Here is a 16,013-nt window from a genome sequence, read left to right as displayed (position 1 = left end):
TTTAAAGGTATTCAAATTTGATATGATTTAGTATATTCACTAGAGTTGTTTATGAAAAATGAATGAAAAAAAAAAAAAAATAAAAAACGAAATTATTTCTTCAAAAGAAAAGACAAAAAAAGTAATACTTTATTTAAATTAATGAAAAGAAAAAAATAAAAAAACAAATGCTTTCATGCATATGTTAAAAATTTAAAAGACTGAATAAAAGTATATCGCAAAAGGAATAAAGAATAATAGAAAAAATAATCATGGTTGAAAATGTAAAAATCAATCATGATCTTTGTTTTTAAAAGATTGAGTAGAATTTGCTAAAGTAAACTTATTTATATTTTAAACTTAAGAAATAAAATTTAAAAATAATACCCAAAGCTTTAGAAAATTTTTTTTTTTTACAAAATCGAATTATTTAAATTCTCGTAGATAGAATGATTAAATGTATGGAAAACATATTTTTCTCAATTTCAACTCCTAAGAAGAATGAATGTAGTATATACGGAAACGAAAGCTCAAAGAAGTTAATAAAATAAAATTTGTAAAGATTGTCTTTAGTGTAGAAACCACGCGGCCTGGTATGCTCAGCATAACCACATGCATACGTAGTAGAACAGGATTTTTTTTGTTTAAATTAATAAGTTTGCTCTAAGAATCATAATATCATAAATTAGTTTTACTATCATCTTATTTAGTGTATGCTACAACTCGAAAAATTCATCTTGTTGTTTTTCCAAACGTTTCAGAGAATTCTGTACGCGACGCATTTGCGTTGTATTTAAGAGCTGCATGGTATCCGAATTACTGCTGCCTGTCGAACTGTGCCGTATATGATGATGATGGCTTGTGGCATTTGCTGTTGCCCCTGTTGCTGATGATTGCTGAGAAGCTTGCTTTCGATACGAATTATTCAGATGATTAGGATGGCGTTGCACTGAAACGGCAGTAGCGGCAAAAAGGGCATCATCACTTTGGCTAACCGAAAGCATTCTAATTTTTTAAAGAAGTGGGAATATATATGTATGTATATATACATTTTTTTTTTTTTTTGAGGATATTTTCTACATAAGCTCATTTTAAAAACTTACTCTCTTGACTTTTCCACATATTTACGCGACTCGGAAATTGTATTATCGATTTTATTTAAAAATTCATTAATGCAACGACGATTTTCTTCCTCAGGTGTTACGGTAGCAACCGAATCCAATGATTTGCTTTGCTTACTGTTACCGTTTGTATTGTGTTGCTGCTCAGCAACGACCTGGGCAAGCGTTTCGCCAGCTATGGAATAAGGTCGTGCTGGCAAAGTGGTGGCAGGTTGCGAACAATTCTCTGTAGAGGTACTTGAAGATGAGGCGGATTCTGACGATAGTGATGAAGAGGTACAGTTGAGTGGATCACCGCCGCAACTATAGTCTGTGGCATTGTTTGAATCTAATGAATTGTTCTCATCACTGTTATTATTAGTAACACTCGGGAAGTATGATGATGTCTTGTCAACGGGTATCAGTAGAAATTGTCGCAAAAATAAACTGTCCGAAGCAAATAGACGATTGACGCGACGTATTTGCTCAGTCTGTAAAAAGTTTTTATTTATTTAAATATTTATTTCATTAATTATGTGTTAAGTAATGCAAAAGGAAACGAGGAATATTGCTTAAATTCCATCTAACCACTTACAAGCTAGTAAATGAACTTAGTAACTGAACTTTTATAAAAGACGAGCGATATCGCGTAAATGGAGAGACCGTATATGGAGAACCATAAGCCGATCTATGAATGTGAATAATAAATCAAAACACTGTCTGAATTGGTTTTTGTGTTACGCTAAAGAAATGGCTTCAAGCAGAACTCGTCTATTTGAAAGGTTTGGGTTATTTCTATAAGCAAAGCCTAAGTCGAAGTACCATCAAATTTCGAAAATATTCTTATTTAACGCGAATACAAGCGTCCCTTCGTATGACGAACTTGAGGAAATCTTTCAGTGGGCTCTACACAGAAGACAGATTTGCAAGTGTTGTACGCCCTTCTTACAAAAATCTTAAAACTAAAGGATTTTCTTTTCGAGTTTTCCGTGAGAAATTCAAAAGAAACCAATTCAATAATAAACGGAAATTAATACGTTTGCCATTGATTATTCTACAACTCGGAACATTTCTACCTTCTAAGCAGTAAGACTTCTTTATAAGGATTGCACATCTGTTCGTTGGTTATGAATAGGAAGAAAGAAATCATAAAAGCCGTTTCGATCAATCCATAAGGCGTGATCATGAGGAATAAGTAACGTCCGTCTGAAATCTTACGACAGAGCAGAGTAAAGAAGTACAAAACTTGTAGGCGATTCATTATCGAATGACCTCTTAAGGGCTCAAAGCCCTTTCCTTCGAAAATTACAGGTGGAGGTTCGAAGAAATAATCATGTGTCTAGACCAATTTGTTGGACAAAAATTAAGAATTCTATTTAACGGTACTATCTAGTTTATTCAATTTCCGAATGCTTTAAATCTGTTACGAATGAAATCATATGTAAAAATCAAGAATCCCCACAGCATAATTACATAAAGCATATGCCCTTTTTATTGCGAAGAAATGTTGAAGTAAACCAATTCATATGTTGGTCTTGTGTACATATAATATATGTACAGAGATTAATGGACCAATTTCTCCGTCCTGCTTTCATTTGAAAAAATAAAGAGTTAACATTAATGTGATCAGGTTTGAGTCAAAGATGAATACTAATACTTTAAGCGGTTCGATCTGCGATACCTGTCATTCGTTTTTACACGTGGAATGAGAATGTTGCGATAGCTCCACCCGATTAACATTTCTCTAAGAATTTCCAAAGATAAACGGATTTATGGTAAATAATTGTGTAAAATTTGTCGCATTATTGCGCCTGAGTTACTAAAAGAAATCTTGTGTGATAATCCCGTGGCACTACTGTCCTACTTTGACGTAATTTTATATAACAAGGTCTTATATAATATATCTACTTAACCATCTTAGAGCATACCCTTGGCCTGTTTTTGAGAAAAGTTGACAATCTATGAATTTCCGCATGGCCACAAAACTTACTATAGTCCTTATACTTTCATTACTTATTTGCAAGGAAACGTGCCGCCAAATGTTTAATTAGTCGTTCACAGCCACGACGACAACGACTATAAATCAACGATTACCCCTCGCAAAGTTTTCCTGGCCGAAAACGAATTTTGACTATAGAAAATTGGACGCTTGGACAATAAGGAAAGCTCGAGCGATGATCTCAAAGTAAGTAAAGAAGGCAGTGATGATGCCTTTGTTAAAGTGTTTCGTATTGTGCGTGTATGTATGTTGGAGACATATGCCTAATATATGATTTACAATGTGAAGGACTGATCGCCGCTAATTGGAATATTCCATTTACTTTCTTTGTTTTCTTATTCTCACAAAATTTGTGCGAGATGTTGTATTTACTTTTCTCACTTTAATTGAGGTGATAACAGTTCAAGTAATCAAGAAAATCCAGCATATTTGCAGCCATCAACGCTGTATTATAAGAGCATAAAAATGACAATTAAGAAGTCTTTTAGTCTATATGCGCCTTATGGCAAATCTTTCTCAATTAGAAACTCAAGCAACAAGTAATATTTAAAAAAAAAAAGTTCTTGATTTTGAAATCATTGAAGCTATGGAGGGCCACCTATCAGCCTGCAGTGATTTCTGTGACAAGTTTTCACAATAAGGCTTTCTACGGGTCGTGACCAAAAAGGTGATCCAATCCGAGCAATTTTCAGTGCATCAAAGAAAACTAGACGGACAGATGTTATCGATATAGTAAAAGTTCGGACTGCCTCAAGTTCTTCGACACAAACTTAATATAACCGTGTACTGCAAAAGGTGAAGCACTAGCATATTTCTTAAAGGGAGAATTGCTCATGGCTAAACCGTTATGGAATTTAGCGCTAGTTAAATTTCGAAATTTACATATCTACAAACGCAATGACATAGTTACTATCCCCCCATTCCTCATTGCTGCATATTAAAATATTTTAAATAACACTTAATCTAAGTAAAACTTTTTGGACATCTGAACATCTACCACATACATCACGGTTTATGTGATATTAAAGCATTCATGCAATCAAGGTTTCAAGTCAAGATTTTTGAGGTATTTTTTTTTCTTCGTCAAATAGTCAAGCGAAGTAAAAACAATTTTTTATAATATATAAATACTAGCACCTAGCAGCAGAGCAATATGAATTCATTCTAAAGACTGCTATTTGCATTAAATTACAATATGCCCTCATTTTGTTAAGATCAATAAAAAGCTTTGTAATATAAATACAACGACCGACTAACTTCACTTTGACAATCAACAAATGTTTTTGTAGTTATAAGCACGAGTTGAATGACTGACTTACAGTGCAACCGTATTTAAGAGCAATACCCTGCAATGTATCTGTCCTTTCAATGTCATGACGTATCAAGGCTTCATTGCTTCGCACATTATGATTACAACAAGTACTGCCATACTTCTTTAATGATCGAGCTGATTCTCGAATTGACTGCTTCTCACCGAACACGAATTCATCATCCATATCGGGTACAATTTCATGAAACTGCAAAACAAGATCCAAAAAACAAAAACAATTTTTTTAATAAGAATATAGTTTATATAGTTGCTTAGATGAACACTTATTAAATATTGTGTGTTGTGTACTCAGCAAGCAGTTCGTTACACACGCTAACAAAAATATTATTAACACCGCGAACATATGTAATATTAATAATTAAGCTCAACTGTGACGTCATTAGTTAGACAGGCTGCGCAGTTTTCATCACTTGTATTTTTTTTATTTAATATTCACAAGTTATTATTTGGTACAACATACCTAAATACTTTCACTGGTGTTTTTTTTTTTTGCTTTTTCAATGCCCACAGTTAAAATACTTGTTTGTTTTTTCACTTGTAAGTATTATGATAAAGCTTGAGCTTCTTTTTGTAACGCTATATAATATATTAATAGTTATTATTAAGATTTGGATGGAAAGAAAACCTATTTTTTCACAAATTTTCTTCTACCCGAAAATGAAAACAAAACCACTTTAATACGTATCACAACACAAAGATTTGTAATAGCGATGGAACTTAGCTCATGTTTAAACAGCTGATAGAGTTTTTAGGCTATCGAAAGTGTTGGCAACTTGCGAGTACAAATAAAACACGCGAAAATAAAGGTAGTACTCAATAATCCAATTTTTGAAACACTTATGCTTATAAGGTATAGCAATTAACAACAAAGTTTTTTTTCAAAAATTCATGCTTTCCATACCAGCTTACAATATAAAATTTTAAGATTTAAAGCTAAGTTTTTCTATTTAAAAAAAAATTTTTGGAAATGTTTCATTTCAATGTATTTACGCGTTTAGGTGGAAAAACAAAGTACAACATAGGGGAGCATACAAGAATATATCGAAGAATTAACAGGAAATGTTCAAAAATATGCGAAAATCGAACGGCAGGCCTCTAAAAATTTACTAAAACTAGTCAGAATGCGTTCAAGGGAAGATAAATGCTCTTTTTTTATACACTTATATATATAAGTTAGGTAAATGGCTGTAGATGTCATCATCTTCTTCCATAAATTCCTACCAGCAACAAAATATAGATTATGACTTTAGCAATTCATTCAAATTTCTTCTAAGAGGTTTCAAGGCTTACGTTGTAGGACACCTAAGCAGACAAGTCTTCCTATAACGCAATTAGTTCCTATCCTTCTGCGTGAACACTACGTTATATCAAACTCCAAATTAATTCAAAGAAAGAATAAATTATATAGAAAGTATTGCCGTGATTTGTGGAAATCTCTTTATAAGAAAATCACATTTAAATGAATTCGCACCACGTCATCCAGAATCTTCAGAAAAAAGTAATAAATTAAATGAAAGCGTTGCTTTATTTACTGGCTACTCACTTTTATGGAAATTCCCCGATAACTGAAATTGGAAATGATTCATACCTCAACCTCAATAACACATATTAAACGCATGAAAGAAGTGCAGCCATACTGAAATTTTTCAAGTCATTCGAGTTATTGGGAATGTTATGATATGAAAATATCAGGCGTTATAAGCAGTCTTGTTATAAAATATTTGTCCATATTTGTACTGGACATTGTAAGGAAACCACGCTGTGTAAAGACCGCATTATAGAGGTCTTGACCGTACAATTTGTATATAACTCTTCCGTTCTTTTTTATTAAAATAATTTTAATTGAACACAGTACAGAAATCACAACAACAAAGCAGAAATATTTAAATATTTAAAAAAATTATTTCAGCCGAGTAAAATGTATCTGAATTGTCGTAATAAAGATTACAGCACGAGGCATTCCTTCAACAAAGTATAAACAGACGTAATTATTTCTTTCCTTATATGTAATTTTCACAGACTGCAACAGTACAACAACAATTGCAATTAATTTTTTAATTTAAGTATTTTAATTTTGTTTACGGGTTAACTTGAATATCCCTTACATTAGACTTCTAGTTTCATTTCAATTACGGAATATGAAGAACAACTTATAAAAGCGAAGGAATCAGAAATTGATGGTTACACTTCACTTCACTGAGTCGTGGTTCACTTTTTTCGACTTTAATAAATCCTTTTGTTTGTAAGGCTTTTCAAAACGGCCTACGGACTTCTTAAATATGGTTCCAACGTTTTCATTCTTCTTGCATTTCTTTCATGTATTTCGATTTTCAATTGTTACGAGAGAATCAACTGACATTGGAGGGTAAAGAATATTAGAAATTTGTATTTTTGAAGCAGTCAGTTGTGATTTTCGAATCCACATGTTAATAAAACTTGTTATTATATAATGAATAAATTCTTATTATCGTTCTCTACTGTATTGAGAGTTTCTTGTTTCTTGTTTTCTAAACATCCTATGTACTGTTACTGTATTTATATTCGTTTGCTTTCGTTGAATGTAAATAAATTTTAATATTGATTCAAAATTGACTTGCAATAGCTTCCAAGTAGCTAGCTCACGTTGTTTCGGTACCTCAAATTTTAGTGTCTATGCTTTTTCTTCTTAATAACTCGTTTTCAAACTGATTGTTTTGCTAATTTAATTACTCGCACAGCAAGCAATATATATGTTTTGTTATGTATTATAAAATATATGTGTATTTGCAAATGTCGGTTGCTGGCTGATTTAGATAATTAACTGAATACAATTAACTAAGACTGGATATGATTTATTGTAAGTCAATTTTTTGCCTTAAGTACAAGTTTCTTTCTATATACATTCCTTCTATATTTATATATTTGAAAATGATGATATTCTTAATACATATATAAGTATGTAGATTTCTTAAATGTGTATATAATACACGAGATGTAAGTAAAAAGCTCTCGAACTGACAATGAGTTAAAAAGTAAAATATAACTTGGCAGAAAATGCATCTAAAGTCACGAAAATAAATGCTGAAGTTGGCTTGGAAAGGAAATGCGGTACGAGATGTTACGAAATAGTTGGAATTTTACGGCTCACGAGAATTTAAGCAAGTAGTTGTAATCGTAAAAACGATCTAGATCTGCATTCGTCCGTCCGCGTTCCAGATAAACAGACCAGGAAATAATCTTTACCCTAGGCTGGGAAGTTTTACCGCATCCGTTACATTCTCCGGATCTGCTTCGCCTTCTGATCAGCACTGGCCCAGAGTCATGCGATCTAGCAGATTAGCTGATCTGCGATTAGATCAGCAGATGTGCAAAGTTAAAGAGGGACCGACAATGGCCCGACGGATATTTCGTTTCCAAGCCGAAAAATTTCCATAGGCTACCCGACGAACGGCAAAAGATTATATATATTGATGATGCATATTTTGCTTATTAAGCTTTATAGCAATTATATTTTAAATAAGACAAACTGTGTGCATTATCGAAGTCCATTATTATTCCGGCCGTCTTTACTCTTCGGACTTTTATTATTGTTAGATATCGTTTTAACTTGGACTTTCCATTTTAACCTCGTATACGAAAGTATGTTTATTGTATTATTGGTTAAAATCCTGATTATTAAGATTTTCTGGGAATTTTTTTTTTATTTTTTTCTTTTCAACATCGTTTTAGTGATTTTAAGTAAGAATAAGTTACGCTATAACATGGAGGTAATTTACGACTGTTCGACAAGACTTTTGTTAATGTGATATTTTACGTTTTTTAACGACATTTTTACTTTTTTCTTTCTTTGTTTCAATTTGAATTTCAAACAAATCAAAAAGTTGTAGGACGACTTTTTTTTATTTCAATGGTTTAATCAGGCTAAAGGTGCTCGCGAATGAATGGATAATGCCTGCCGTTCCAATTGATGTGAGTATCTCAACTAAGGGCATAGATACCAAACGTTTTAAACATTCCTGAGCCTTTGAATTTTATAAGACAAAAATATACGGAGAAGCTTGAGAAATCGTCTAAAATTTTTTCGCTAATTAGGAGCATTTTGCTCCAAACATGCTCCATGCTCGCTAGATTTTAGTTAAAGTGCATAAGTAGAAACTTGGTCGGCTGGATTTTGTAGCGTTATAGTATTCAAACGTTCAATTTTCCGCAAACGGCTTAGTTTTCTTATTGATATATACGGGATAACTTTCAAAATCACATTTTCGGTTTCTACATTTTCCTCTTCAATGGACTCTTGTGGTTGCGAATGTCTTGAACATGAAAATTTTCCAAAAGAGAGAGAGAGGGAGAGAGACTGACGATCGTGTGGTTAGTACTTGTGATAACACATTTTACCCGTATATATAGGGCAAGATTCTTCACAAGAACAGTAAAGCAGGAAAATTTTAATATACGATCGGACGTCAGCAGCAGCGTCGATAGGATTGAATCAATCAGAAGGGAATTTCTTTTGCTTGCCTTGCAAGCCCTTACATTATTGTGAACGTGTCCGCGAACGTAAAGTTGGAATAGCTTTCTTAATGAAATTTTTTCAAGGAGATATTTCGGCTTCGCTTCTGCTCAGTAAGTTTGATTTTAAGTTTCCCTGAAGAGTCTCAAGGAATTGCTTTCTCTTAGGTTATCTAAATGTAGGATTTATTATGTACTCTTTTCTCTTTCCGCGCGAATGATGTTTATTAACCCTGAAGGGTTAACGAAGAGTCTCAAGGAATTTCCTTCCACTGAGGTTGTCTCAAGGATTTCTAGGATTTATTATGAACTTTTACGACAATTCAATGATGTTTATTATTTACTTTCAGTAGACGATTTCAATGGTTATGTGAAGTTGTCTGGCGCAATTAAGACTGCTTTTCTACGTACTTAAATTCGTCATATGGCGAATCTAGAGCACTCACGATTATCAACCATTGCATTATAGTTTTCTTCTGATATTCTTTGTGCGTTTTCTACTGGTGTCATTGTGTTCACCGCTGTGTAAACGGCCCGGAATACTCGATATTCATTCATATTAATTCAGCAGAAATTGTCGAGTAAAATACCTGGTGCTACTTTAAATTAAATTTTTCAATATAAATTAAGGATAAATTAAGTTAATAGTTAGATTACAGGCATATAACCTGATTCTCTTTGCAGTCTGTCTTTCACTTCGAAATAACAAATCAACATTAAAAAAGAGCTTAATGCATTCTATATCATCTATTAAATGTCCTATTCGGATTTCCCACGTGCACTTCTTGGTACAAAAACAAAAGGAAACATGATTTATATACCACTTCGTATTTTGTTTGCTGGTAACGAATGTAAATAAATACAAGCGCAATAATAGGATCTTTGGCTTCGATAAAAACTGCTTTCAAAAACCAATAAATCAAACGACCGTTTGTTATTATAAAAAAAAAAATAAAAAAAAATCCAATTAGTTTACTTTTGCAAGCACATTGCTATTTGCTTGTATTTATAATATAATAATCAAAAAAAAATTGAAAAAATAAATAAACAAAAAAAAAAAAACCAGTATTGAGTGTATAGTTAAAGAAAAATGTAATAAAATGTCTTAAAATCTGTTATCATTGTAGAAATAATTTAAAAAAAAAAAAAAAAAAAAAAAAAACAATAAGAAAAAAAATTGCAATTTTATTTTTATGTACATTATAGAAAACTAATTTATATTATACTTGATTAAATCTGATTAGATAATTTATTTGTTCAAAATCTATAGTTTATAGAAAACAAAAAAACACAAGCAAGTAAAAAATTTCATTTGTATGGAGGCGGATCTTCGGGCACACTTTAATTAATGCAACATTGTTTTGCTATTGTTGCTTGTGTGCACGTGTAAAATGGGCAAAGCACTCTCGCACTGAATTTTAGAAGACACTGAGAATCGATAACTGAGAAAGTTTATTATTCGTTTTTTTTTTAATGACCTAAATATCCTCTTGTTTAATATTTGCCCAACAATTACGGAAATTTTTGTAAAATTTCAATTTTTGCAAGAAGGACAAGAATGCGAAGAGTTGGAGTTATAAGCATATAAAGACCATACGCTGGACATGAGTATTTTTCTTCTTTTTTTTTTTTTTAAATATCCTTCATATACGAGGCATGTTCAACAAGAAAGGTGACTTTTTATTTTTCTCGAAAAATACTTAGTTATCCATCAACATCCATTTTGTTCCCCTCAGTTCCCTTTCGATATAATGCGCTTGTGCCAGTGCTTTTTCTAATCCTCGAAGCACTCCTGGTATGTGCTTGTTGATATGGCCTCGAGCTCTTTCGGCGAATGCACGTACCTCGAACATATTTCTACGTGTTACAAATAGGAAAATAGAATTATTATGCCAATACGCTTCGATAGTGGCTATCAGAATCAACACAATTTATCATGAATTTCCGCATTAACTTTTATTTTTTTCTTTCTGCTAATAATCAACTGTCAGATTATTCACTATAAAGTAGTAAAGCGAGGCAAACGTTCTCTGAAGACTCTCTTTACTCGCATTTTTAAGGCAAGCGACGGACGGACAAGGATGTATCGATTTTTGCAATTACTCCGACACAAGAAATCGATGTAAAATTCTTTTCGTACCGTTCGTTCACTTAGCATTTCATTTGAGGTTATGTCACAAATATTAAGTTTACTACATTTTGACGCTTCAACTTGATCGATTTTAGTGTTAAATTTTGCAGCAGTGCTTGGCACAACAAAGTTTGGAAACTAGCCAACTCTTTTATTGTTGTTATTAATGTTTGCGTTCCATCACGACAATTTTTTGTGCGCTATAGCCAACCTATGGCCGCTATAAAGTTTGCGGCACGAGAAGAACACGTGCCTTAGGAAAATTTTCAAATCAAGCCATGGAGTTTAGAATTATCTCGTCATAGTAAAAGCGACCTGGCCGAGGAAGAAATGCAATTTTGCGAAAATTTGTGGATGATAGGATACACGATTTACTCGCCTGCTTCTGGAAGAACTAACTGCACCGCATTTTGCTAATCGGCTTTCAAAATATGTTAATGTTTTGACGGAAAAACAAGCACCGAAAGTACCTCAAGCATCAATGGTGTTCGTATGGTTCGTAAAGGTGTCCTTAAACAAGACACTCCGCACATGCAATTCCCTTTTAGCGGCCGCAAACGAAAATTTGAACAGACCACTAAATACAATGCGTAGCTTCGGTCGCTAAGCATCACTTTGGAACGCCAATTTCTAAATACGGTCTTGGGAGGGGAGGGGTTGGAAAAATAGTCTTTTCGTTAGGTTCCTCGCACCTTGAGAGGAAATATTCTTACTTTTTAATAATTTTGTTTCGGAAGCGAGATAGACTTGAGTAGATTCGGAAAATGATTCTGAATTCGTTCGTGTCATACAAAAAAAAAAGCGGATCTATATTAGATCGTGTGAAATATTATTGCAGATCTCCGTACGAACTTATTCTAATCCTCTTACAGTCGATATAGAGTATAAGCAATGTTACGGCCAACCATTGCTTGTAGCGTTGAAAGGTAAATAAATTAATTTTGGCGCTAAAAACCCGTTGCTTTTATGGAATCTAGCAAAGACAATAAAACATTTTTATATTCGCTGAAAAGAGAAGCATTTCAAATACACACACACACACATTATGATAATTACTTGCAAATCTATGCAAAAAAGTACAGGGGTATGCATGCATTTGTCCAGATCGAGTGCTTTAAACGCTATTGGACTTGTCTAATTTTTAAGTAAACTAATTCTTTCTCTATTATTGCATAGGCGCAACATTTTTTTTGTTTTGCTTTTTACATTTCTTAGACTTGTCTAGTATATAGAGGTTTAACTCGGTATAAGCATTTGCGTATTCTTTCATTTACGTATTTCAAATGGAATGTGAAAACTGGTTTTTAAGAAAAATTCTAATAAAATAACTAACAAAGGCATACGGAAATGAAAACTTTAAACTAAATCAACCGAACAACAGAGCAAACAACTGTAGGAAAAGTTTTGTCTTGAACCACTGCACTCAGTAAGCAGGTGCCTAACTGTTTCGATATGCTTATGTTCAACAAACTAAGCGTAAAAGCAATTCTTGTAAATAGTTATAGTTCTTCCTTTCTTTAGATAGATAAATAGATAGATAGGTTTTGAGATATCAAAGGAGAAACCAAAGGAGTTTTTATTGTTCAAAAATTCGGAACGATTCGAATTCTCTCATAGGCCTTGTCTCTAACGTAGACTCTGTAATAAATTGCATAATTTCCTAAAAAATTATTGTTAGGTGTGCAAATAAATTCATTCCGTTCGAATTGGCTGCTTCGTAAAGCGTACTTGACGCGCTCAATTTATCCGAAATTTCAGATACCGATAACTTAGATATTGGCTTTTGAAGGGTGCAAGTTTGAGTTACTTACAAATTGTCGCTCGAAATGCATTTTTCTAGGTTTTAACTGGATTAGTCTGGACAAAAATGCAGCCGAAGTTATGAAAATGAATATGTTGGCAAGGAATGGAAATGCGGTAAGCTGCAAAACAGTTAGAAGCAGAAAAACGTGACTCTTCAGAACTATGAATACGTTCGTCGCATACGTCCATTCGTCCCCGTTAAAAGCGAGGCAATAATATTCAGCTTAGGTGGGAAAGTTTTAACGCCCACCTTCCAGACTGTGTTTCCTTGTGATTAGGACAGCTTCAACTTGACGCAGTCATATTTAACAAGTCAGCAAACTTCAAGATTAGCGAAAATGGATCGCTAGCTAGTTCGCTCTATAAGCTACCCGATGAATGATAAAAGTCCGTAGGTAATGATTATGTTTATTTCGGTTATTAAGCTTCGTAGCAAGTATAGTTTTAAGTAGACTTGAATTGTGTCAAACGACAGGAGGAATTTATGGGCATACCTACTATTATTATTACTACTATTTATTTAGAAATTAATTCTACAACTAACAAAAAATAGAAGGCTGGCCAACCAAGAAACCAAGATCAGACGGTTTTCGTTTAAATGTAAACCGCACGGTTACTCTAGAGATTTAAAAAAAATTAAATTAAATTACTGATAGTACGTTCCCCGAAGTACTTTCAAGATGTCTATAAGGTTAGAAAACGAGTCTTCGAAGGTCTTTACAAGGTATATGTTTAGTGGAAAGATTTTGCCAACAATCACAAATTAAAGAAATAGATTTCTTAAAGGTCCATCCGTATATTGCACTGATCTGATCGAAATGAATTCTTGTAAATATTTTGATCAAAATTTTTTCGACGCTGTCATCACGATAAATGGACAGTTCTTCTTTTTTTGTTTGTTATAAAAAGTTGCATCTAAAAAAAATTTGAAATTGATGTAATTTGAAAACATATATATCATTTTTAAGTGAAGGTAGTTTTATCGAAAGCTAGTCCTCCCGTAACTAACAAACTAAAATTTCAAAAGCGGAGGCAAAAATCAAGAATGCGAAAAGTGTTTTGCAAATTGATTACAGACAAAATTTTATAAGTTGAATGAATGGTAAAAATTTTCTGATAATGGAGACAATTTTTTAAAAAGTTTATTCAATTATTTGTTCTTCAAAATGTAATTAATGCCCAGCCCATAGAAATTATCTCTCAAATAAACTTAAGTTTATCAAAATCTGATAAAGGTTAAGATAGTTAAGGCTATTTGAATAATAGATAGTCTATGGCACACGCTCGCAACTACAGCTAAAAGAAGACTGAAGATGAAAACAGTTTGAGTCATAGTTAGTTTGTGGAATACCCGGGCAATATAATCATATCACATACACATACTGGCGATACCGATACAACCTAACAAAAGAAAATTTAACTATGTCGAGAACAAATTTCTCCAAGTAAAAATACTAGTCTTCGTTAAGATCAAGAAATCAAGAGAAAATCATTTCAACATTTTTTATAATAATTCGCACGTCACTATTTATTTTGCATTTCTTTGTTGTGGTTTTGATTTCATTTATACATATGTATATGTATATGCAAGATGTAGGTGTGAGATTCAGACATGTAAGGGGTTTGATGAAAACGTTAAATACGCTTTAAACCGAATTATCAATTTCCACTACTTAAGTTCTAAATTTGACGCAAGTTTAGCATAAATATTTATGAAAGCTGCAAATAGCATCTGAGCAAGGGAAAAGGTATAGAGATATTTTTCCTTCCTTAACCGTACATGCCTGTAATTATCTCTGTTTCAAATAATGCCTGATTAGTGTAATGTTTAAAAATCAAGTCCCCTTCAATTTTCGTCGAACAAGAAGATGTGCTTGTGAAACCCCAAAATGCATAGCAAGCCGGATAAATCATTGTAGTTAGAATCTCGTTGCCTTAATAATGACCGTTTCAGCGTTTTATCAACCAAATGACCGAAGCACTGCATCCTCCTTCCGTTACGTATGCGTAACTTGAAACCCGTGATAATAATATGTTTTCTTTTCTTTTTTTTTTTATGAGTGTGGTTTTAGTTTATATAGCTGTCGTAAAAAGAAAAACTTCACGGTCTCTCACCTGGGAATGCAATTTCCAATCTTTGTATGCTTTAACAATATAATCCATTTTGCAACAATTTAACAAATATATATATATGTATGCTGAACTCTTCTATATATATATTAAATTGAGAAATTTATTTTTAGCACTAAATCTTTATACTGCATGGATGAATGTCTTTGATCTTGGTTCACTTCTTCTTGTTCTGTGCTTAATAATTTCTCTTTACCCCTCTAGCACTTTGTTTGTTTTACAATTTAAAAAATGAAACGAGAAACAGAGAGAATTACTCTACACACAAGCGAAGTTGTATTGTTACAGCAAAGCAAAATCATATAATGGTCTTGTGTTGGATTGGATGATGGAAGTTAGCTAGCTAGCTGGCTGGTTGTGGTTCTGCAAACACGCAAACTTAAACAGAAGGTTGAATGACTTTAATTTTTGCACTTTTTATTAAACTTTAACAGCAGGCGTCACACAGCAACAACGAGGAGGAGTGATTTTGTCCAAAGTACTGCGGTTCAAAGTTAGTTTTAATCAATAACAGAACGGCTTTCTTTGCATTATTTTTTTATATTTCATTATATTTTATTGTATAAGCAACGATTAACGAATTCTCTTGATACTTTTCGCATTCACTGATTTCTTTATATTTCAAACGTGATTTTGCTGGGTTTTTTTTTTGAAAAAGGCTTGGTGTGTAAACTTCTAAATAACACGTATCTCTGGTTCAGCAATTGGTTTTTGACATTTGCAAAAGATTAAACACATTGTTATATACTATATGATATATTATTTTTTAAAATTTTTTTTTTTTTTTTATATAAATTCTCTTAGGGACGTTTTTATAAATTTCCTTTACATTTACATTAATATATATATATATATATATATGTATATATATAGGGTTTTTGATTTTTAGTCGCACAAAACTAGATAAATCCAAGAAGCGTACTGTTTTAACATAAAAAAAACCAAGCAATCAACCAAATATTAAATTTGCGCGCACAGCTAACTAACTTCCTACACGTTCGCTCTCAACTAAAAAACTGATTAACTAAGTTTCATTAAAGTGATAGTTGCTGT

At 32.6% G+C, this 16,013-nt stretch overlaps 1 protein-coding gene across 2 annotated transcripts; it reads right to left on the bottom strand.

Annotated features, from left to right (window-relative positions):
* Positions 1-273: 273 nt before the first annotated feature.
* Positions 274-15,742, bottom strand: LOC119640105 (lysM and putative peptidoglycan-binding domain-containing protein 1). Of its 2 annotated transcripts, none has more exons than XM_038037931.1 (4): positions 4,869-5,096; positions 4,398-4,595; positions 1,083-1,570; positions 274-984 (listed from the first exon to the last, which is right to left on the bottom strand). In XM_038037931.1, the coding sequence occupies exons 2-4, from the start codon at positions 4,572-4,574 to the stop codon at positions 696-698; spliced, it is 954 nt and encodes a 317-aa protein (XP_037893859.1). In that variant the 5' UTR covers positions 4,575-4,595; positions 4,869-5,096; the 3' UTR covers positions 274-695. The 2 variants fall into 2 exon arrangements, with proteins under 2 accessions (XP_037893859.1, XP_037893858.1); XM_038037930.1 differs by lacking the exon at positions 4,869-5,096 and adding an exon at positions 14,946-15,742 and having other exon boundaries at positions 277-984.
* Positions 15,743-16,013: the final 271 nt, after the last annotated feature.

Source organism: Glossina fuscipes, unplaced genomic scaffold (assembly GCF_014805625.2).
Source record: "Glossina fuscipes isolate IAEA_lab_2018 unplaced genomic scaffold, Yale_Gfus_2 115, whole genome shotgun sequence".
Taxonomy (NCBI): Eukaryota; Metazoa; Arthropoda; class Insecta; order Diptera; family Glossinidae; genus Glossina; species Glossina fuscipes.
Note: the sequence above shows the minus strand (reverse complement) of the source record. Positions and strands in the feature narration are given on the sequence as shown.